General features: G+C 45.5%; 1 protein-coding gene across 2 annotated transcripts in view; it reads left to right on the forward strand.

The window, feature by feature from the left end:
* Window positions 1–753: 753 nt before the first annotated feature.
* The window catches only part of PLXNB3 (plexin B3), a 91,299-nt gene continuing 67,523 nt past the window's right edge, over window positions 754–24,529 (forward strand). The window contains exons 1-3 of one of the 2 annotated variants that reach the window (XM_032211848.1): window positions 754–869; window positions 14,112–15,209; window positions 15,320–15,499. In XM_032211848.1, coding sequence (XP_032067739.1) covers window positions 14,121–15,209; window positions 15,320–15,499 — 1,269 coding nt within the window. In that variant the 5' untranslated portion in view covers window positions 754–869; window positions 14,112–14,120. Of the gene's footprint in view, window positions 870–11,466; window positions 11,672–14,111; window positions 15,210–15,319; window positions 15,500–24,529 lie in introns of those variants that run through there. The other variant, XM_032211847.1, reaches the window with a different exon arrangement.

A 24,529-nucleotide genomic window follows, 5' to 3' on the forward strand; every position in this document is an offset into this window, starting at 1 on the left:
TATATATATATATATATATATATATATATATATATATATATATACACACACACACACATACATATACATATACATATACATATATACATACATACATACATACATACATACATACATACATACATACATACATACATATATATATATATATATATATATATATATATATCAAATCTTGGGCAATCTTCTCCCCTCTTCCTGGCTATATATATATATAGAGCCAGGAAAAGGGGAGAAGATTGCCCAAGCCAAAGAATCCACCCCATGCCTCTCTCTCTCCCTCTATCAAGAATACCATCCCACCCCCCAATTTTCCTTCTTGTTTTGTTGGGAGGAAAAGAAGCATTGCTGTGGCTAATGTTAGCCATAGTGCTAATACGTTTTAACAGGCATGAAAACACCAACTATGGATTGAGTAGATCTTTATGATGATTGGGATTTTTCAACCCCGACTTTATTATTATTATTATTTATTTGTTCTTGTATGCAGCCCACTCCCGGAGGACTCCGGGCGGCTCACAAAAGACAAGGGAAAGGGGGGAACGAGACAAAGACAACATATTCAAAACACTTCGCAACTAACTTCGCAACTAACAACCCACCTGAACGCCTGGAACGCCCGTAACTCCCTTTAGTCAGCAGGGGGCGCTCCTGACTCTCCAGTTCGAGTCGGCCTTAGGGCTTGGGGAGGTGGCGGCTTGCCTTGCCTTGCCTCGCCTCGGCTTAGCTTGGAATGGGCTGCGGACGGCTGAGGAGAGGCTTCAGAGTTGGCAGCGGTGCATTGTGGGGGGGGGGAGTAGCGAGGTGGGTACCGCTGCCCGGGACTGAGCGGCGGACGGTGGCAAGTTCTCGTGAACTTCGCTGGCCAGGTAGGTAGCGCTGGCGGGGAAGGGAGGGAGGGAGGGAGGGAGGGAGGTGTGGGGTGCGCCTTCGGGCGCCTTCGAGGACCTTTCCTTAGGATCGCCTGTGTTCCGTACGTACAGCGATCTTCATGCCTTTCTGCAACGCGGTTTCTCTGTTCTACTCGCCCCTCTCCGAGCCGTTGCTCGAGTCCCCCAACTGGGGTGCCAAAAGAACCGGACAAAGAATACCCCGAAGCAATCGCTCTGCTTCCCAGAGGCGACCCATCCGTTGGGACTCCCTTCCCCTTGCTGCCTTCTTTAGCGGTCCCTTCCCTTTCCAGCAACACTCCCTTTTCTCTAGATCGCTCTCCAAGCATTCCGCCGCTCCACACCTTTTTCCACAGCTCTCCCTCCCTCCCTTCTTTCAGCGCCCCTCTCTGCTCGCTTCAGACATTCTTTTCCCTTCATCTTTATTATCTGTTCTCCTCGGAGTTTTTTTCTTTCTTTCTTTCTTTTTCTTCCTTTCTTTTTCTTCCTTTCTTTCTTTCTCTCTCTCTCACTCACTCTCTCTCTCTCTCTCTCTCTCTCTCTCTCTCTCTCTCTCTCTCTCTCTCTCTCTCTCTCTCTCTCTCTCTCTCTCTCTCTTCCTTCCTTCCTTCCTTCCTTCCTTCCTTCCTTCACCCGCGTTACTCACCCGATTCCTCCCCATCTAGAACATTAAATTCCTTGGAAGGGCGCTTTCTCAAAGTAGACTAAGTTGAAAAGCGCCTGGGAGGAAATTGCCAAATTTGGAGACTGGAAGAAGAGAAGGCAGAGTAAATTCTGCCTTTGGAAAGAAGAAAACTCAGATTTGGTGTGTGTTCCCTCCATTTCCTCACCCCCCACCCCACCCCCATCTGTGTAATGGGTCTGTTGTTGGGTGGGAAATTGGGCTTTGCAGTTTTGTCTGCAATTTTGTAATCTGGGCTGACTACAAAAACGACAGAACTGAGGACAGGTTTTATCAAAATCGTACTATAAATGCCTGGGGAACATTCACCTTAATTGAGATTTTTGTGAAATATCCTGTACCAGAAAGGATTACTGGTGTGTGTGTGTGTGTGTGTGTGTGTGTGTGTGTGTTTTAACTGGATTTTGGAGGAGAGACTAATTTGCAAAAAGGATTCTTCCTAAGGATTTAAAAGTAGATTGAGTTATCCCCAAAGAAATGTAGACTGGATTTCCCATACCCGGTGACCCACACATCTGATATGAGGAGATCTACTCAATCCGTAGTTGGTGTTTTCATGCCTGTTAAAACTTGTTAGCACTATGGCTAACATTAGCCACAGCAATGCTTCTTTGCCTCCCAACAAAACAAGAAGGAAAATAGTGGGGGAAATGGGGGGGGGGAGTGGTATTCTTGATAGAGGGAGAGAGAGAGGTAGGGGGGTGAATTCGTTGGCTTGGGCAATCTTCTCCCCACTTCCTGGCCTTGGGGATATATATCAAATCTGCAACACCAGAAAGTCCAGCTTGGATATACAGACAAGCTGGTCCTTCCACTTGCAGCACAGAGGGAGGATGCCAGCTGGCTGTGCCAGGGCGATCATAGTATCCCGTTGAAGAATGACAGTAGTTGTCTGTCGTTCAGTTTTGCCTGTAAAAAGGGGGGGGGGGGGAAAGTTTGGCCATCACAAACCAGAACAGAGATCCTCTTTGGGGTTGAAAAGTCCCAATCATTATAAAGCTTCTTCACAGGGTGTATGAAGAAGTTGCATTCATCTCTACCCTGATATATATATATATATATATCCCAGTAAGGGTATGGCTAGCTGATGAGAGCTAAATAGCTTGAAATAGATCTATACTAGTCTCCCTTTATTTATTTATCAGCACAAATACAACACAAATGTAACAAAGGCAACAGTAAAAATATTGGGTTTCTGTCTGGATGGTCTCTTGTGACGAGCCAATAGACAGATAATGGAAGCAGTTAGCTTCCTCCCATAATTGGGGCATACCAGGGGTTGTGACTATATATATATATATATATATATATATATATATATATATATATATATATATATATATATATATATATATATATATATATATATGATTTTGGTTTCATAATGGATAAGAGCCTGTAGCCTAATGGCTAAGAAGTCTGCCTAGTATGTAATATAGCCCAGGTTCTAATCCCAGTAAGGGTATGGCTAGCTGATGAGAGCTAAATAGCTTGAAATAGATCTATACTAGTCTCCCTTTATTTATTTATCAGCACAAATAATATATATATATATATATATATATATATATATATATATATATATATATATATATATATGTGTGTGTGTGTGTGTGTGTGTGTGTGTGTGTGTGTGTGTATATGGAGAGAGACAGAGAGAGAGAGAGAAATAGTTGTAGATGTAGATATAGATATATAGATATAGATATATAATGAAAAATAAATTATTTAAGATGCTGTTCCCTCCCTGACCTTAGCTTGGTGACCCTGGTCCTGGAATCCAGGTCACGATTTGGCTTCTGCACCCTCTTTCTGCCCATCAGCTGTTTTACACACAAATCTACTGATACTATGAAACATTTATTTTCATATTAGATGTGTGAAGTGGTCCCAAAACCTCTCTTCTAGGTCTTTCTTTCCCTTGCCAAACCACACAAGCCTAAACATAAGGTATTTTTAAAAATAGGTAAGGAGGGAACAATTGGGAGAGGAGGTGAGCAATCTGGAAAAAACTGCCACGCCCATTCACCATTTGCTGAATTCAGAGAGAAGCCCTGCTTCCATTCCCCCTTCTTTCTCCCCTCCTCCCACTCTGCTGGATTCACACCTTGACCCGGAAAGTCATTTGTTTGGCTATGGCTATAGTGCATGAGCCCAACTTTTCTGGGTTGGTAAACTTCGACTTATGTGGCTTAGTGCAATAGTGTTAACGGACCTAGCAAATTTTGGTTATTTATTTTATGTTGTCATTAGTTGCAAAGTCATGTCCCATCATGACCCCATGGACAACGTTCCTCCAGGCCTTCCTGTCCTCTACCATCCTCTGGAGTCCATTTAAGCTCACGCCGACTGCTTCGGTGACTCCATCCAGCCCACCTCATTCCCTGCCTTCCTCTTCATCTTTTGCCCTTAATATTTCCCAGCATTAGGCTCTTCTCCAGTGAGTCCTTCCTTCTCATTAGGTGGCCAAAGGCTTTGAATTCATTTTATAGTACTTATAAACTACCCCCCTCTCCCAAAACCAAAGGCAGCTGACAAAGGCAACCAAACCAAAAAGAAATGCAGTAATAACTAAACCCAATCAATGCCAAAACCGACCTTGCAGAGCAAGGCAGGTGCCTGCAGTCATTCAGCTGGGGCCAACCGGTTTGACTTAAACCTATTTAGGAAGTTTTAGCAAAGCAGGGGCTGTGCATGCCTCTGGGGGAGAATGCCATAAAGTGGGGGCTATTAGAATGGGAACCGCTTCAGGCAGATTCACGAAGGGATGGGCTGTTGCTTAGAGGCTGCCTCTGTTCCTGGGCACTCAGGTGTAATATAGTTTGTGATGTTTTCTTAGGGCGAACAATTGTGCAGCTGCCTTGTATGGGTGAGGTTGGTGTCTCTCTATTGACCAGGAACAAGTCCCAAACAGACTCGGATATCTAATTACACAGCTATGACACTTAACAGTGGTGTTTGTTGGTTGCTAGTCTTTCGAAAGGGTTGTGAAGCTGCAGGGGATGGGGCGGGGGGGGGGAAGGGAAGGGGCAAAACGGCCATCTTGCTACCTTCCGTCCAAAAGTTTTTGCATAGTTAATCAGTGATGCCACTGAAGAAGTGTGGATTTCACACGATTCTAACTCCAAGCATTATTACTCTCTTTCTTCCCCTCCTCCCTCACCCAAGGCAGTGGGTGAGGAATTAGTCCCTGCGTTTTCTGTATCTACCAGCAAAGTTGGGCATAACATCTACTCAAATTGCATAACAAGCACCCTCCGCTCCCCCTTTTCCTTCTTGTTCTTTCCTCCCTCTTTTAAGTTTGCCCTTAGATCCGGGTGGCAGAGTTGAATTTCAGCCCCGCCAGAGAGAATTTGATTTTTTTAGGGCTTGCCCTTTCTCTGCTGATGCCGACTACTACAGGCTCTTTCCCCAGCAAGGAAGGATGGCGTCTGGGTCCTGATTCTCAGTCCTAGGCACTTGCTGGATACGCAGTTCTGGTGTTCAGCTGCCTTGCGGCTTCAAACCCACTTGCTGCTGCTGCTACTGCATGTGAGGAATTATCAGAGGCCGCCCACCGTTTTTTGATGGCGTGGGCGTTAATGACGTTGACGTGGTGGGTTGGGTTCGCCACTGTATCACCTGGTGCCGAGCAGGAGCAGCCTTTTAAGAAAGGCAGCAACACCACCAAGCACCTTCCAGGTGAAGGGAAAACCTGCTTTCCCACTGAAGGAACAGGTGTGTGCCCAGTGCCTGCAGCTGTTGTAAGTAAGGGATGCTGGTTGACATGCTAGTGTGTGTGTGTGTGTGTGTGTGTGTGTGTGTGTGTGTGTGTTTTATAGGGAATGTTTGTATGTGGAAGATAATTAAAATGGGCAAAGATTTCGAGGGCTCTTTAAAGGGGAACTTGGGGTGCCTTTGAGCTCAGTGAAGAAAATTGCCATGAGCCCTAAAAATTTGATGTGTCTGGAGTCAGAAAACAGAACATTTTGTGGCAGGTTACCAGCTTCTGCCCTGAACAGTATTACCTTCCCTTCTGCCTGTATTTATTATTATCTCTTTTTTTTCCCCCTTAACATTCTGATTTGCTTTGACCTTCTTCCAGTCCTTTGTGTATTTCCCTGTCCTCTTACCCTAGAAGGCACTAAAAAAAAAAACCTATCACTTTTCTCCTGCTGGGTTGTGTGTTTCTCTGCCCTTGGAGACAGCATTCTTTCCTATGCATTCGTGTGGGTGAGGATGAGCTTGGAATGGAGCGTACATGGGTACCTTGGTGTGTTGGGCTGAGAATGGGGGCTGCCCCTTCTTTCTTACCCTTTTGGGTCAAGCTCTGGGAGGCCTCGTGAGTTAAGCCCCGAACTCCTTAAGTTAGACTCTCCCAGACTCTGGACTCTTATCACGGGTGGCGCTATCTCTGCCCACCCCCCCTTTACCCTGAGCCGGACAAAAGGGCAATTCAGCAGCACACAGATTGGCATAGCTCTCCCCACGCCTGCTTCCCGCTGTGGGGGCGGCTGTGCTGGGTGCCCGCCAGGGAACTGAAGCGTCTTGCTGACCTTGACACCTTTTCAAGCTCTCTTTCTTGCAAGCGAGGGAGGCCTCTGTTGCCACCGGGGCAGAATCTACGGGATGTGTCTGCAGTAGCAGGAAAGGCCATGCCACTCAAACCATCCTAGATGAAGGAAGACCTCCCCAAATCCTCTTCCATACATTGGTTGACTCCTGTTTGACTTCAAGCCCTTCCCCCTCCCCTCTCTTGCAGAAGTGTCCAGTCCTTCTCCCTGTTTCAGCCAAAACTCTCAGATTTTTCAGCTTCCTGAAGCCAGTGATAGAAGAATCACTTGGGTTGCCTGGAAATTGTTAAATGCAGGAGGGGGGAGACCATATGGCTGGGGAGAATTTTTTGATTTTCGATTTCGATTTTATTGTATTTCTATGCCGCCCTATTCCCAGAGGGACTCAGGGCAGCTCACAAACCAAGTCAGGGGGTGGGGTACAAATGGGGGAAAAAAAGAAAGACAACGGACAACACCACAATTTTAAAAACAATCAACAGCCACACCATTCGAGCGGGGACAGGAACTCATCAGCCCCAGGCCTGTTGGAACAGCCAGGTTCTTAAGGCTTTGCGGAAAGCCTGGAGGGTGGTGAGGGTCCGAATCTCCACGGGGAGCTCGTTCCAGAGGGCCGGAGCAGCCACAGAGAAGGCCCTCCTCCGGGTGGTAGCCAATCGGCATTGGCCAGTGGATGGAATTCGGAGGAGGCCTAATCTGTGGGATCTAATCGGTCTAGTGGAGGTAATTGGCAGCAGGCGGTCTCTCAAGTACCCAGGTCCAATACCATGAAGGGCTTTATAAGTGACGACTAGCGCCTTGAAGCGTATCCGGAGACCAATAGGCAGCCAGTGCAGCTCGCGGAGGATAGGTGTAACGTGGGTGCAGAGAAAAGGGCTGCTTCCAAAAATGAAGGGGGAAATCAGATCTGCAGGAGTTTGGATTGTCGGTGGCGTATGGTCAGACCCTCAAAGGCATGTTCAGTCAAGTCTATCCCCTTTCACGCGCCCACCAGCCAATGGCAGCATGCTGTCGGCCTCAGAATAGGAATCAGCAAGGCTTTTGACTCCCCAGGAGCCAGTCCGCATTCATTTTGCACGAGCTCTGTTGACAACCTGCCCGGGGAATTTTAAACACTGGGGGAGGCCTAGAGCTTGACACATCTGGCATTACTGTTTCTTTGCGCCAATAGAAGCCAGAGAAATTTGGAAGTCAGATTCCAGATTGGGAGGGTAAGGGTGTCCCGGTTTTCAGCCTGCAATGCTTTGGCCCGGCCTCAGCTGGCTTAATTGCAAAGCCTCTGGTCAGTCTTGGGCTGGTGAATGAGGTTTTCTTCCGCAGAGTAAAAAACCAAAGAACGAAATATCCCCCTCATTGCCAAAGTGAAGAAGGGGTCTCTCAATGCTAGCACATCAGGCCTCTATTTGCCCCCCTCCAATTGATCAACAACTCCATACAAACAGATCACAAAGGATCCTTCTGTTCTCTGTCGAGGAGCTCAACTCAACCCCATGTCCTGACCTGTTCTCTTCCCCTGCTCCTCACAGTCTTCTACTCAGCTGATATCCCAGCAGGCAATCACTGCTTTCTTTCTCCAAACTCCAGCAAGGGCCTTCTTCATTCTGTGCTTTCAGACACTGCTTTCCCCCCACCCCACCCCATTCCATTTTCTCTGGGTTGTCAGTGCCATGTATCGGAGCTGTGAGTGCTCTGTGTCAATGGGATAATGGAGCCTTTAGCCCCGTGTGGCTCTGTGATGGCACAGTCAAGATGGGAACAGTGGAGACTTTGATCGGGGAGGGTTACCACACAGCAGCCATTGATGCAGCCTGGAAGCACCATGGCAAACTCCCTTTCCCTGTCGCCGGCACCCTGTCTTATCTCGTTCCTCCTCCAGTGGGGATGCCTGTGGAGTCCTGCTGCTTGACCCTACCATGTGAGAGCTGAAATGTCTCCAGCACAGCCTGATTGGGAGGCCCTCCAAATGGTCACTCAGGCCCTCGTCACCTCAAGACTCGACTACTGTAACACGCTCTACATGTGAAAAGTGTTCGGAGACTACAATTGGTCCAGAATGCAGCCGCGCGAGCGATACTGGGCGTACCGAGATACACCCATGTTACACCTATCCTCCGCAAGCTGCACTGACTCCCTATCGGTCTCCGAAAGCGCTTCAAGGTGCTGGTTATTACCTTTAAAGCCCTACATGGCCTAGGACCTGGATATCTACGAGACCGCCTCCTGCCACATACTTCCCAGCGTCCGATGAGATCTCACAGGATACGCCTTCTCTGGGTGCCGTCGACTAGACAATGTCGTCTGGCGGCTCCTCGGGGGAGAGCCTTCTCTGTAGCTGCCCCGGCCCTATGGAACGATCTACCCCCTGAGATCCGGACCCTCCCCACTTTCTCAGCCTTCCAAAAATCTACTAAGACCTGACTGTTCCAGCAGGCCTGGGGCTGTTGATCTTCGATTGAGTTCCAGCCCCACTAAGGTTGAGTGCATGTTGTGTTCTTTTAACTTGCTTTGTCTTTGTCTTTTAAATTTTTTAGTATTTTAAAACTGTTTTTATGTAAGCCGCCCGGAGTCCTTCGGGATTGGGCGGCATACAAATTCATTAAATCTTGAAATCCTGAATCTTGTTGGTAAGCACCGGAAGGGTATGGATGTGAAACGGTCTAGAGGGGAGATTTAAGAGGGCGATTGGCAGCCCTCTTAAATCCCTGGGCTCTATCTCTGGGACTAGATAGCATGGGTGAATGCAGGTTGCAAGTTGAAGTTGACTCTGAAAAACGCCATTTATGATGGTTTTTTTCCTTCTGGGTCATTACTTGAAAGTAATCACTATCTGTAGTAATGCTTTGATTCGGTTCCACCACAAAACCGCGGTAGACTAAAGCGCGCTCGACGAAAGAACGTACGTGACGTCATCACAGCGCGACGAAAACAGCACGCTGTGAGCGGTAAACTTAAAATTAATGCGAAAACCTTACCCTAACCCCCCCAAACCTAACCCTAACCCTAACCCTTAACCTAACCCTAAACCTAACCCTAAACCTAACCCTATACCTAACCCTTAACCTAACGCTAACCCTTAACCTAACCCTAAACCTAACCCTAACGCTTAACGTAACCCTAAACCTAAACCTAACCCTTAACCTAACCCTAACCCTAACCCTAACCCTAACCCTTACCTTTATGTGAATCGGCTTGCTTTAAAAGCGCTTTTTAAAGCGCCCTTTTTTCTCCGTGGTCGTATTTGTTGCGCTGATGATGACGTCACGTACGCGCTTTAATCGGGCGCACTTTAGTGGACCGCGGTTTTGACGGGTCACGCTTTGATTCAGGTGGTTTTGCTATGCCAACCCAATATACATTTGAATATTTTGAACAAAGACTCCTGAATTCATCATGGATGGATGGACAGATGGATACATCAATAGATACATAGATAGATACATTGATAGTTGTGTGTGTTTGTGTGTGTGCGCGCATGTAGAGCTTCCTTTGTCTCTAGCAGCTCCACCCACGTGCCATTGTCTTCTGTGAGTGCCTCTCAAGCTTCCTCCTGGGATTTTGGAATGTTGCTACATTTATCCTCTTTGCTTCCTTCCAGCTGTTGCCAGGAGGGAAGGGATGAGAGAAGAGTTACTATAAACTCCAATAGTCCCTTGCTTCCTGCCACCACCACCACCACCCCCGCAGTGGGCGGGGGGGGGGAGATGAATCAGGGGAGAGAGAAGGAGAGACAGATGGCTTGATTTCCAGCCCAGATGTTGAAGAAGTGGGTCCTCTTCCTTTCCCTGCCTTGGTAGGCAGATGGCTCCATTTTCTGGGTAGTTCAAAAGGGCGATAGGAGTATGTGTAAAGTAAGGATGGGAATTGAAGAGGGAGGGAAAACAAATCACTTTCCCATTGGCGTGTTTAGACAACAGCCCACAACAGAGGAATAATTGGAGTAGAGTCAGTGAGGAGAGCACCCCCCCCCCCCCCACTAAATGCTCCCTTCTTGACAACATCCCTCTGTCTGGTTTGCAAGAAAACCACCAGGGAGGCTTGGTCTGAAGTAACTGTTTTTGGGTGGGTTTTTTTGGTTGTTGTTGTACATTTGTGTTCCCATATTGCCGCTTATTGTATTGTGACTGCCTTCGTGACAAAGCTTGCCTTGCCTATCCTGGCCCCAGCTGAGGTTGTGAAACATCTGGGATTAGATTTAGTTTCCAGGGTTTTTTTTCTTTTTTAATCTCCCCACCCCACTCCCATTGATTTGCCTCTGGAGGCCCTTTGTCTACAAAGAGAGACAGCAAATGTTTAACTCCAATTATCACGTGAAGCAGCAGCAGCAATCAAAGTGGAATCTGAGGTCCTCCCTTGTTACTTGTTTTTCCCCTCTGTGGCTCCTCTCTGTGTCTTTCCTTCTTTGGGGCTGTGCTAGGAACTCACTGAAGGAGGGGGATCGAGGGACTCTTAACCACCTCCCCCATCGCTAGATCCCAAGGGAGGGAAGTCCCATCCCTTGCTCTCCTCCAGAGGTGGGTTCCTACCAGTTCGCACCTATTCGGTAGAACCGGTTCATCAAATCTACCGAACCGGTTAGAAGAGGTTCCACCAGTGGACCCGGAAAGCAGGCCACACCTACAGAAGAAGTTCCAGAAAATTTTGAAACCCACCACTGACACACACATACACACACATACACACACACACAGAGAGAGAGACAAACAGACTGACACAGAGAGAGAGAGAAAGAGAAAGAAAGGAAGAAATAAATAAATAAATAAAAAAGAAAGAAAAAGAGTGAGAGAGAGATGAAAGAAAAAAAGGAAAAAGGGACAGAGAGACAAAAGCAAGGAAGGAGAGAGAGAGAGAAAGAGAGAGAGAGAGAGAAAAAAACATGGGCGGCAAGCCACTCCCACCAGGTCACATGCCCGGCAAGCCACTCCCACAAAGGAGGCCACACCCACAGAGTAGGTTCCAAACATTTTTGAAACCCACCACTGACACACACACACACACACACACACACACACACACACACACAGACTGACAGAGAGAGAGAGAGAGAAAGAGAAAGACAGGAAGGAATAAATAAAGAAAGAAAAAAGAAAGAAAAAGAGTGAGAGAGAGATGAAAGAAAAAAAGAAAAAAAGGGACAGAGAGACAAAAGGAAGGAGAGAGGGAGGGAGGGAGAAAGAAAACACATGGCCTGCAAGCCACTCCCACCAGGTCACATGGCCCACAAGCCACTCCCACAAAGGAGGCCACACCCACAGAGTAGGTTCCAAATTTTTTTGAAACCCACCACTGCTCTCCTCCCTCTTGTTCCAGCACCTCAGTCCACTCCACTCCATGTGCTTAGCCTAGCAGGGAGAAGTCTTTGGTTTCTGGTGACAAAAAGCCCAAGGAAGGGATGAGGGAAGGTGAGGACAGAGAATGGTGAAAACAAAGACAGGATCCGGGGTCTGAACGATGCAGAAGCCTTGCGGCATTTGGCTTCCACTTCAGGCAGTAAAATAACCGGATTATAGATTGCTGTTAACAGGGAGAAGAAGATGCTCCTTGGGAAGGTGAGGCAGATGTATGGTGTGCCCCTGCTTCTTCTGCTTCTTCTTCTGCTTCTGCTGCTATTTCTTCTTCTTGACGTTGAATTGGGACTCTACAATTTAAGTCTTTATCTGATGGTTAGTTTTAGCAGCAATGTTGTGCGGCAGGGATACCGTATTGATTCTCCAGCGATTTTCTAGCTGCTCCGAATGTTCTTTGCCCTAATGCATACGCTACACGATTACTCGGCTTTACAGCAACTTAATCCACCCCCCAAGTTCCCAACGCCTACCTACTAACAGTAATCAGAATCCCAGTTCCCCTTGCAAGTATTTAGCTGATCAAGTGGAAAGAAAACTTCCTTTGTCTCTTTCAAATGTCATCAAATTGGCAGGGTGTCTCTTCGGCACAAGTTAATCTGGTTTTACCAGCCTGTTAGGGGAGGAAGGATGGGGCTGTCCACACGGACTGCTTAGAGAATTTTTGTCAGCAGGATTCTACTGCCGAATGAGGAGCTACATGCCAAATCCTGATCTGTGCTCGCTTTTGGCACACAGTGCAGACCTTACTCAGGAAGTGGGGGGCGGAATCTGGAGGAGACAATATTCCTGAGGCAAAATAAAGAGGATCCTTTTGGGATTAACTTCAATCTGTCTAGTCTGGTGATTCCCGAGTGACATGCTGAGCCGCAATTAAATACGGTTTGGAAGATTGGCGAGTTGCGAGATGCATACACACTTAAAAATGAGCCGAGGTGGCGCAGTGGTTAGGGTGCAGTACTGCAGGCCACTTCAGCTGACTGTTATCTGCAGTTCAGCGGTTCTAATCTCACTGGCTCAAGGTTGACTCAGCCTTCCATCCTTCCGAGGTGGGTGAAATGAGGACCCAGACTGTGGGGGCGATATGCTGGCTCTGTAAACCGCTTAGAGAGGGCTGAAAGCCCTATGAAGCGGTATATAAGTCTAACTGCTATTGCTATTGCTATTGCTATAAAATGACAAAGGCATTCTCAAGATTAGCGAGGGGAGTCAGAATGACACAAGGCGTGTGTTGGTGTCTTGGGGCAAGCCATATTCTTTCTCTGCGTGCATTACGCACATGCTCCCAAAGGGCAGAGTTTATAGTGTGACGTTGCAGTGCCGTTTTCATCGCTGAAGGCCTGGAGACTCCCGTGAAAGGGGCCTGCAGTGTCAGCGATCAAATGAGATTGACGGTTGTGCCTCTGCTAGATTTTCCGGAACAGGCTCATTCCACCCTCATTTCTAAATTAGGATGGTCCGTTACGTGGGTAGGACAGATTTACAACTTAATCATCTCCACATTGAGAAGGCTGCCGGTTGTGTCCCTGTGTGCGTCGATGCTTGTGTGTACCTCAGCAAATAAGAAAATTGCTTTAATAACAACTCAACACAGGAACACAACAGAGGAAGAAATCCACTTCCATGCGATGAGTAATGTTTATCACAGTAGGGTGGGAATAAAGCATATGCCTAGATTACCACAACACGCTACATGGATTTTGATTATTAAAAGTCATCGATGTTCTAAGTTTGGACTACATACAACCGTAAGCCGACTAATCTAGCGAAAGAATAACCAAGTTAACTGACCTGGTTGAACTCGAGCAAACACAGCTGGACTTGAAGTATTTAATTTTAAAATAAGCAATTGTGTCCACAGAGTCAACAACTAGTTTATGTTGTCAATTTTGGTCTCTGAATATTGAATCTGAATATTGAAAGTGTAGATGGCTGGATACTTGGAGATTTCTTTCTCCCCTTTTATGAGTTTGGTACATAATTGTTGCATCCCGAGCTGGTTGCCGAGATGTGATGTGATAGATTAACTCCTTTGATTTATTAAAGGATTGTGGTTTCTCAGTCAGCCTTTCCCCCTTTCTGATTTTTTTCTTAAATGCTCATTTGGTGGCTGATTTGATAGTTGTGGTGAGAGAGAGAGAAAAAATGAATCATAGCCTGAAGTACTTTGGTCCTCTATGACGAAGTATAAAACTATTTATTCACTCATGAATCTGCTACTGTGCTTTTTTGGTGCAGATGGGGTTTTTTAGGCAGCAAGTAGATTTTGGTAATTAGACTGAAGTCTTTTGGAGCATATGCATCTGGAATGAACCTGGACCAGTGTTTCTCAACCTTGTCAACTTGAAGATGTCTGGACTTCAACTCCCAGAATTCCCCAGCCAGCGAATGCTTCAAGTTGACAAGGTTGAGAAACACTGACCTGCACAGTTACCAAGCTATCGTAGGATCTGTGAATGAATGCTTTGGGAAAGTGCCAGTGGTCCTCCAGGGCCAGATCTGAATTGTACTGATCTCTTTGGACCTACTGGCTGTAGATTGTGGGAACTGACAATGAAATACAACTGAAGCACCCAAGGATTGGGAAGGCTGGTTTAGGATGTTTGTGTTAATTGTTGCTCATTCCTTTTCTCCTCCCGTCTAGGATTTGGCCATGGTCCTAGGCCGCTTGTTGCCGCCCCTAATGGTTACACTGATGCTCCTGCTGCCCTTGTACCCAGCTGCTCAACCCTCTTCCTATCCATTATTCGTGGTTCCCAACGGTACATTCAATCATTTGGCTCAAGCCCGGAGTACAGGAGGACTGTATGTGGGGGCCGTCAATGCCTTGTATCAGCTGGACTCTGAGCTGAGGCTTCTAGGATATGCCCGCACAGGACCAAACCAAGACAGTCCCGAGTGTCTCCCTTTCCGTGATGTCCGTGAGTGTCCGCAGGCCCAACTGATGGACAACTCCAACAAGCTCCTCTTACCGAATGAGCGTTCTGGTGAGCTAGTGGTCTGTGGGCAGCTGTTCCAGGGAGTATGTGAGAAGCGAGCTCTGACGGATATCACCAAAGTGTTATACCATCCTGAGGATCCGGGAGACAACCAGTTTGTGGCAGCCAATGAGCCAAAAGTTTCAACAGTTGGTTTGGTGGGGCACCACAATGACTGCGACTTGCTCTTTGTGGGTCGTGGACTGACGGCAAAGCTCTCTGGAGGGATCCCGCCATTTACCATCCGCCAGTTGGAAGGACCACAGGCCTTCTCCAATGAAGGAATGGGGAAATTGGTTGTGGGTGATTTCTCAGACTACAACAACAGCTACGTCGGTGCCTTTGCTTCTGGTGGCTATGTCTACTTCTTGTTCTTTCGGCGTGGAGCAAAGGCACAGATGGAATATCGTACCTACCTCTCCCGGACCTGCGTAGATGACACCAACCTCTATTCCTATGTGGAGCTGCCTCTCGAATGCCAACATAGTCAAGGGCAATCTTACAACCTGGCTCAGGCTATGCATCTAGCACCTGGTTTTGCTGAAAAAGACAAAATCCTTTTTATTGTTTTAGCTGTTGGGCAAGGCTCCACTGCAGTTCCAAGTGGGCGGACTGCCCTGTGTTCCTACAGCTTGAATGCAATTAATGCAGCAATGGAGAAGACGCGGCAGCTGTGCTACACCACATCTGGAATAGGCGACAACAACGACGAGGAGGCTGCCATTGAATACGGAGTGACCTCTCGTTGCAGCTCTTTATCCAAAGTGAGTGACAGGACAGGAATGACTCTACTGTGTAGGGGAAGAGGATCAGTTGCTCCACCCCATGGTGGCTGTCTTCCAACCTTTCTGTTTTTCATGTTATTCATTTCCAGGAGTCCCCAGAGATTTACCCCTGTGGGGATGAACACACGCCTAGCCCCATTGCCAGCCGGAAGCCATTGGTGGCTGAGGCACTCCTGACTTCCGTGCCAAGATTGACAGCTGTGGCTGCCATGGTAGAAACAGGCCATACCATCGCCTTTCTGGGAGATGGCATTGGGCAACTGCACAAGGTGAGTGCAATATTGGTAATTTCAGCTATGTTCTTCCTTTTCCAGCCTGATTCCTCCACATCTATGAGCAAATAACTCTCATGGTTTGTCCCAATACATCTGAAGGACAAAGGATGAGGAAGGCTATTAAAATTTGGAGTAGAGAAGCTGGAGCAGTGGGAGTTGCATCTCCACTTCTAATTCATTCATTGGCAAATCACTGTTTCCAGAAGTGGGGGATACTACAGAGTGGTTCGGCTTTGGGGACAAGGCATTTATCAAATATTTAAAAGCTATGTATGAATTTTTATTATTTTTTTAATTCTTGCATTAGAGGTCATGTCGTGCATAGTAAGGTAATATATACAGCTGGTTTTTTTTCTGAACTGGTGCCCTCCAGATATGTTAGATTACAATTTCCATCATTCCAGCCCATATTGGACTGAAAGGCACCAGTGTCAAAAAGAGGGGATGAACCTTTATTCCCAGATAGGACTTCAATTTCACTAGCTTGGGTTCCTAACATTGTTGTCCAAGATGTGGAGAAATAGCTTTTGACTCATGTTCTTATTTATCCCAAACCATCCTGGCTTTCAAGCACCAATTGGTGTATTTCTTGGCAAATGTTTGTAAATAATTATTTAGTAGAAATAATTATTCTGCTAAATTTATTAGGATGGAGTTGCTAAGTTTCATAATTCAAGATTGGTCACGTAAATCATTATATGGAGTTGTTTCTGTCTATGAGCCGAGGTGGCGCAGTGGTTAAATGCAGCACTGCAGGCTACTTCAGCTGACTGTAGTTCTGCAGTTCGGCTGTTCAAATCTCACCGGCTCAAGGTTGACTCAGCCTTCCATCCTTCCGAGGTGGGTGAAATGAGGACCCAGATTGTTGTTGGGGGCAATATGCTGACTCTGTAAACCGCTTAGAGAGGGCTGAAAGCCCTATGAAGCGGTATATAAGTCTAACTGCTATTGCTATTGCTACCGTCTTCAAGTAGCAAGATGTATGAAAGGAGTAGGACTGTAGATGAGGGTTTTTTTAAATTGAGAAGTCCATGTTTGTGATATTTTAAAGTCAGATGGAGGCACATTGGGATATCCAACGTATCAAGGAAAAAGATGCAGCATCCCTCAGGGTTTCTTGGTTCTTCTCATTGGTTAGAGAAGTAAACCTGTCCTGCTTAACTAAATCCACCCAGACGACAATTCAATTACAACATCTTTGCTACCTGCAGAATTCAGCTTTTCTGAATGAGAAATGAGACTTATTTTGAAACAAAACTGGACTTTCGGTTTAGGTATCACAAGGATTGCTTGGTCAGGAATGTTTTCCCTCCCTCTGTGACTCAAACTTTCTGTAAATTAATGACCAATAATGTCTTCTTCTACATGCAAGGTTGATTTGGCTCAGCCTCTTGTGAAGCAAGATTTGGTCTGATTCCTTTTAATTGTATGTTTCAAAATATTTTAAATTGCAAGTTTCGGGTGTGCTGTGCCAGCCCTTTATTTGAAGGCAGACAGTCTCTCCTCTTCAGACTGGGTCTGCAATTTATGATTGAGCTGCAATTAAGACTATTGTGCTGCTGTGTTAGAAAGGTGGTAGTACATTTGTAGTACTTGCACGTAGGTGTACTTCTTGTACCATCATTAACATCGTCCATCTATTGGTGCACTGCAACTATGCTGTACCTGCAAAGCATGCTGGGAGCCACACTCCCAAAAGTTTGGGGAGGGTCAAAACAAAGAAGATAACAATAGAGGATTTTACAAACAAGTAAATGAAATGTCAGCATGTGGTTATTGATTAACTCTTTGGCATAGTTAAGGTTGAAGGATGTTTAAATAACTGTAAGTTAACTAGAAGTGGAGCTATAATGATGTCAATATGGTAAACATTTGAGTTAAGATATTTGAATTAATATGAATTAATGGAAGAGATGCACCAAAACATGTTGTAACCAGCTGATATACTTTTTTTAATAATATATACCTGTGTTTTTTTTTTGTTTATTTGTTTTCTTCCCTGCCTTGTCTTTTGTTCTTTTTGTCTTTTTTGTTTTTTTCCCTTTTCCCACTGGTGTGGGCATGTATTGTTTAAGAGTATTATTATTATCAATATTTTTAAATAATAATTACAGTCAAATGAAAATGGATATATGACGATGGTGATATGTATGAATATCTGAGTTAAAATACTTGAGTTAACATGAGTTATGTTTGTTGACTGTGGAGGAGATGTACCAAAGTTTATTTGTGACCGACTGATACACTTTCTATAACATGTAAAGAAAGATGTTGTACTTGTTTCAAATTGAAATTTAAAAAAAAAATTTAAAAAACAAACAAACAAAGAAGTGTACGGAGACAACCCCAGAGAAATGGATGAATCTGATTTGCTCCCATGTATGTGATACTTTTCCCTTTCATTAAAAAAAAATCTTTTGTCAGCAATTTTAGAGAAACTTTGCAGTTAGGGATTAGGGCGTATAAATTGTGTACACGGCAGCAAGTCGTGTTTTGTAATAACAACAGCTAAAGGTATTTATCTACCATTCATTAATGATACTGCTGATTTCTGAAAGGATAATCCTAATAATAATTTTCAGTTCTTCTCTTTTGCTCAGAATAAACGATTAAGTTCAGGATTCTTTATTTTAAACTTTTTTTATTTTATATCCACTAATTCTAACTTTTAGTTTAGTTTATTAGTTTTAGTTTATTAGTGAGCACCCTCACCACCCTCCAGGCCTTCCGCAAAGCCCTTAAAACCTGGCTGTTCCGACAGGCCTGGGGCTAAAGAACCGTTGCCTCTATCTCGAATGGTATGATTGTTGCGTGTTTTAAATTATGTATTGTTTTGTGTTGTTGTTAATCTGTCTGTATCCCCTTCCCTGGTTTGAGTTGTGAGCCGCCCTGAGTCCCCCTTCGGGGGAAAAGGACAGCATACAAATGAAATAAACATACATACATACATACATAGTTTTGTATGCCGCCCACTCCCGGAGGACTCCGGGCGGCTTACAATAAAAAGGGAGGGGGGGGGGTAAATAAGACAATACAACAGTTTAAAAATTACACCAACATTCATAATTGAAGGTAGCTTTACGGAAGGCCGGGAGGGTAGTAAGGGTCCGGATCTCAGCGGGGAGATCGTTCCAGAGGACCGGAGCTGCAACAGAGAAGGCTCTCCCCCGGGGGGGGGGGGGGGGGGTCGCCAGCCGACACTGGCTGGCAGATGGAATCCAGAGAAGGCCTAGTCTGTGCAATCGAATCGGTCTTTCGGAGGTAATTGGCAGGAAGCAGTCTCTCAGGTAGCCAGATCCGATGCCATGTAGGGCTTTAAAAGTAACGACTTTTAATTGTATGTAGGGAAACATCATTAATCCCAAACTGGAGGAATTTTGCTAAAACTTGCAAATGTTATCTAAGCAGCCCTGGAAATGGATACCCCTCAAAGCCATTCCTTTTCCTCCCCCTTACAGTGACCTGGATCTTTGCTTCCATGTCTTCCCATGTAGGGATTTGTTTCTTTAGGAAAAGGAAGGTCCTTCATGTATATGATCTATGATTTGTTCTGTGAGGGATGGCAAATGAGTGCCAGAGGTATTTCCTGCTGCCTCACTTATTTTTCCTTTTTCAAGTTGAATACCTCATAATTTTGCACAGCGGGGACAAATCCTTGTTTTTCTAAGAATGATCTTTGCCAAACCTTGGCTTACCCAGAGTTGTTTTTCTGGTGTGGCTCCTGGCTTGAAGTGGGAGTTTCTCTACTTATTAGAAGTGGATACCCACACAACTTTATCAAAAAGTCCCGGACCACTCAACCCAATACTACACAACCAACACCAGCCCTAAAACTGCCATACATCAAGAATATCTCAGAAATCACAAATAGACTACTATGATCACATGGAATCAGTGTAGCCCGTGACCCAACAAATGCGCGCCCGACAACAGCGAGCCCAACAAAACCGCGGCGATAAAACCGCGACATCGACAGCACACCCACAAGGCGCGTCGACAAAAGAGCACCGACAGAAGCACGATTACGGTTAAGGTAAGGGTTAGGGTTAGGGTTAGGGTTAGGGTTAGAGCACGCTTCTGTCAGCACGCTGTTGTCGGCACGCTTTTGCGCTCATTCGTCGGCGCGATTTCGAACTCGTGTTTTTTTCCCAGCGGTTTTGTCGCCGTGCTTTTGTCAAGCGCGCATTTGTCGGTGAACCAGTGTAGCCCACAAGTCAACTACAAGCCTTTCAAAACATCCTAAGCAAACTAAAAGACTCAGCAACCCCAGAAGAAAAAAACAGGAGTCCTCTACAATGTAAGAAATGCAACAACCACTATGTAGGGCAAACAGGCAGAAGACTGGCAGAATGCATCCCTGAACACCAAGTGGCAGTCCGAAGACATGACGAAAATTTTTTAATTTCACAACATGTAGACAGATTTAACCATAGTTTCAACTGGGGAAATGTGACAATCCTAGACCAGGCCAAATCCAAAGATGCCAGGGAATTTCTAGAAGGCTTGGCACTCTGACAAATCAGCCATCAACAGACACATAGAGATTAGCAACACCTACAGACTATGCAAAAGAGACAGTCAACCAGCCCAAGACTCCAGCACTTCACCAGTAATCACCATTCAGGTCAGCATAGATTAACTCCAAGGTTAACTTTAGACTAACAATCAAGTAAACAATACCCCAATCAAGAAACTGCCGAAGAGCCATCAGTAAACAGCCCAACCAAAGAATCTCTTAAGACCGTCCCCACCCACACAGACAGGCAAGATACCAGAATATAAACTGACAGCAAGCCCACTCCTTACTACGGTAGTATTGATGAGTTTAACTAGTTAGGGTAATGAAACATCTCAAGAAAACATGCAAGCTCAGAGAGCAGCAAAGACCCCTCATTTCAACCCTGAGCTACAAATATTCTCCTTTATTAGTATTCTAGTTGTACGTCTGTTTGGGGGCCCTTAGTATTTCCTATAGCTTAGGCTCTCAAGAAGCTGGCATAAGGCAGCCTTCTTTCATATTAAGAATAATTCATATGATTCTAATTCTTCTTCCAAAGAGAGTGCAGATTCTCCATTTAGCCACTCAAACATTATGGGAATCACTTCTTGAACATTTTTTCGGTCTTCTTTTGAACTACCCCTACCTCTGATTGGGTTGATTTTTCCTAGTATCTCTGCTTATCTCCGTTGTTATTTCTGATTGGAATGACCTATTGGGAAATCAGTGTTTTGCTCTGCACTTTCTCTGTTTCATTGGCTTGGGAAAGGGGTGAGGGGGCTGTGCATTCTTTCCCAATAATCTTCTTAAGCACTTCTCTTCTCTTGTTATTCAAACCACTGCAAAGCTGCTTTACTGAAACGCTTCTCTGGAAGATTGACAGCCCCTGGGGGGAAAAAGGTGTTTCAGCAATTGGCCAATTTAACACCAAAGCACATTTACTAAAGCCACAGAGCTGTCCCCATCCCCTCCCCTTCCCCTCCCCCCCCATCCCGTCCCCCACCCCTCGGCCCTCAAAGTTTGGGTACAATCCTAAAAAGAAAACCCTCCAATTGTAGTTCTTTAACGTTAGTTGATCTAAATCGGGGGTCTACAAACAGACTAACTCCTTAAACCTGCAAACTTGGCAACTTTAAGACTTGTTGATTTCAACTCCCAGAATTCCTCAGGCGGAGTTGAAGTCCACAAGCCTTAAAGATGCCAAGTTTGCAGACCCCCAGATACAAATGAAATACAGGTAATTTTGCTCTCGAATCTACCCATTTCTTACGGAACCTTAGCTTTTGAAAGCGCAGTGGGACATTGGGAGTAAAAATAGTTGTGCCAGCCCTAGAGTTAGTCTTTGACAGAGAAGGAAGCCCACTGCTCCAGGCCTCCACAGCATAGGCACACTGCTTTTCAACACTAACCTTGGTATTAGCAAAAAGAAGCATTCCTTGAACAGGAATACAATGAACTAAATTATGGATGGATGGATGGATGGATGGATGGATGGATGGATGGATGGATGGATGGAAAGGTGATGCTCCAGCAACCTGAGAGCTGCCAGACATCTCATCCTTCCAGCCAATTCACAATCTACTATCTGTTTTTCAACCAAGACCTGGCAGGCATCCTCCCATGGGCCTGCCTCTTCTCATGTTGTGGATTGCAGGAAAACCCAGATTTGCTTGTGAGGTGACATACGCCAAGGCCTTTCCCCCAGGCATCTGACAAGAGTGTTTTTCTTCTCCTGTTTGACCCTCAGAGCTGCCCCCAAGGTGGGTTAGATTGAGAGATAATGGCAGGCCCCAGGGGACCAAGATAGTGCCACTGGTGGTGAGAATTATACATTTTTTCCCTCCTCTTTTCTCAGCTGCCTGTCTGGGCGAGACTAATTTTGCCAGACATGTCTTAGCTCAATGACATAGAGTTGGGGAGAGTCTCTAAATATAAAATGGGAGGTAGACCTTGAGCCCATCAAACTCACCTCTGTTGTATGCTCTTAGCCCCATGCCTTCATCCAAAGAGGGAACTGTCTTTAGCCTGCAAGAATCTAAATAACCATTAGTGCCAAGGAAAGCTATAGCAAACTGGAAGATTGGAGGTAGCAAGTGAGAGAAAGCTATGTTGGAAAGCTACCATTGCTCCTGAGCCAGGTGATAATCCAACAATACCATTATCAACCTCTCCAGGATTGAGATTGGCTGTAATAATAGAAACTCTGGATTGAATTGTGCATAATCCTGTACCTCTCCTTCCTCCTTATTATTCAGTGAATTGGGAAAACGTAATGTCTGCCTGAGTCAGGGTTGGGTTTCTGCCAGTTCTAACCTTTTCTATAGAAGAGGTTCCACAAATCTATAGTGCCATTTAGAACCGGTTCTAGCTCCCTCCCCCCCCCCTGCCCGATGAAGAGCAAGAGGAGGAATTCTGGGAGTTGAAGTCCACAAGTCTTAAAGCTGTCAAGTTTGAACATCCCTGGGGTTTTTTTCCTAAAGGGGTAGGGATGCAAGGGTCTTGTAACTTGACAGCTTTAAGGCTTGCCTGCTTCAATGCCAGAGTTCCTGAGCCAACATGACTGGAAGAGGAATTCTGGGAGTTGAAATCCACAAGTCTTAAAGCTGTCAAGTTTGAACACCCCTGGAGGTTTTTTTTCTAAAGGGTTAGGGGTGCAAGGGTCTTGCACCTTGACAGCTTTAAGACTTGCGTGCTTCAAATATCAGTTTCTGAGCCAACATTTTGGTTGCTAAGCAAGTGCGTTGTTAAGTGAGTTTCACCACATTTTACAAGTTGGCCACGTCCACCCAGTCACATGACTGCCAAGCCACTTCCACTCGGTCACATGGCTGGCAAGCCACTCCCACCCAGTCACATGGTCAGCAAGCCACTCCCACAAAGCAGGCCACACCTACAGAAGAGGTTCTAAAAAAAATTGAAACCCACCACTGGACTCTTGAGTTGTTTTCAAAGGTTATCTGATTGTTCTGGACATAAATGTTCCAGCCCCTTTTGCCTACCTAAGGATTCCTGCATATTTCAAAGTCAAGTTTATCTTCCTTACTCTCTTCAGGGCAAACTCCTCTACTGTTCTGTCTTGCAACAGGGAAGAGGAGGCCCTCTTCCCTTTCTCCCACCCACCTTCGACTATCACTACAAGGTGGAAGGTGTCAGTATCTGAACTCTTTTGCCATTGGAGTCCCATTTGAAAGGTTAATCTTGCAAGAGCCGAGGTGGCGCAGTGGTTAGGGTGCAGTACTGCAGGCCACTTCAGCTGACTATTATCTGCAGTTCAGCGGTTCAAATCTCACCAGCTCAAGGTTGACTCAGCCTTCCATCCTTCCGAGATGGGTGAAATGAGGACCCAGACTGTGGGGGCAATGTACTGGCTCTGTAAACTGCTTAGAGAGGGCTGAAAGCCCTATGAAGCGGTATATAAGTCTAACTGCTATTGCTATTGCTAATTTTGAACCGCCAGGGAGTTGTACTCATGCCTCTGTCTTAACTGATCACTTACAAAGAACTTTTGAAATGACTCTGAGAGCCCATGTTAGGGCAGTTTTTATGTACCCTGTGGAATATTGATCCTGGACATACTGGTCTTGGTCTATTCCAGACCTCCCCAACTTAGTTTTTTCCCCGCCTGGACTCTTGATTTTGACTCTTGGTGATGTTCTGATATTTTTATCCAAGCTGATAGATTATTATTTCTATTGTCTATATTGCTATGCCTTGGTTTCTCATAGTCTCAATTCAGCTTTCTCTTGTTTCCCACGTGTTCCTTTTTTGTCTACGTTCTATCTTTCTTTTTTTTCTTTTTTTATTGAAAATTTTGAAAAAATAAACTTTTACAAATATTTACCTCCCTCCCCCTACCCTCCCTCCCAACCCCCCCCAACCTCCCCCTCCCCCGACTTCCCAGAACCAATACAGGGTATAAATCTTTAACAAAAACATTCTAAAATAAACTTTAAAAAAAAGTTAGTATCCCCTTTCATTTGAGCTTCAACTCCCCTTTGCTAGGCTAGCTCTAAACAGATTATATCATTCCTTGTTTCTTCAGTCATAAGCTATCTGGAATTTCTTAGTCCCGTATTTATTTTGAGTATAGTCAATCCATCTTCTCCACTCCAGTTTATATCTCTCATTTGAATGGTCCTTGAGATAGGCTGATATTTTAGCCATCTCTGCTAGGTTTGTTACGTTTAATGTCCATTCTTGAATAGTAGGCAAATCTTCCTTCTTCCAGTATTGCGCCACCAACAATCTTGACGTTCTATTTTTCTTATATGCAGAGGTGGTATTCAGCAGGTTCTGACCAGTTCTGAAGAACCGGTAGTGGAAATTTTGAGTAGTTCGGAGAACCGGTAAATACCACCACTGACTGGCCCTGCCCCCATCTATTCTCTGCCTCCCGAGTCCCAGCTGATCAGGAAGGAATGGGGATTTTGCAGTATCCTTCCCCTACCATGCCCACCAAGCCATGCCTAGCAAGCTATGCCCACAGTAAAAACTTTTGAATCCCACCTCTGAATATAGTGACGGAT

The sequence above is a fragment of the Thamnophis elegans genome, chromosome 2 (genome assembly GCF_009769535.1).
Source record: "Thamnophis elegans isolate rThaEle1 chromosome 2, rThaEle1.pri, whole genome shotgun sequence".
NCBI classification, from domain to species: Eukaryota; Metazoa; Chordata; class Lepidosauria; order Squamata; family Colubridae; genus Thamnophis; species Thamnophis elegans.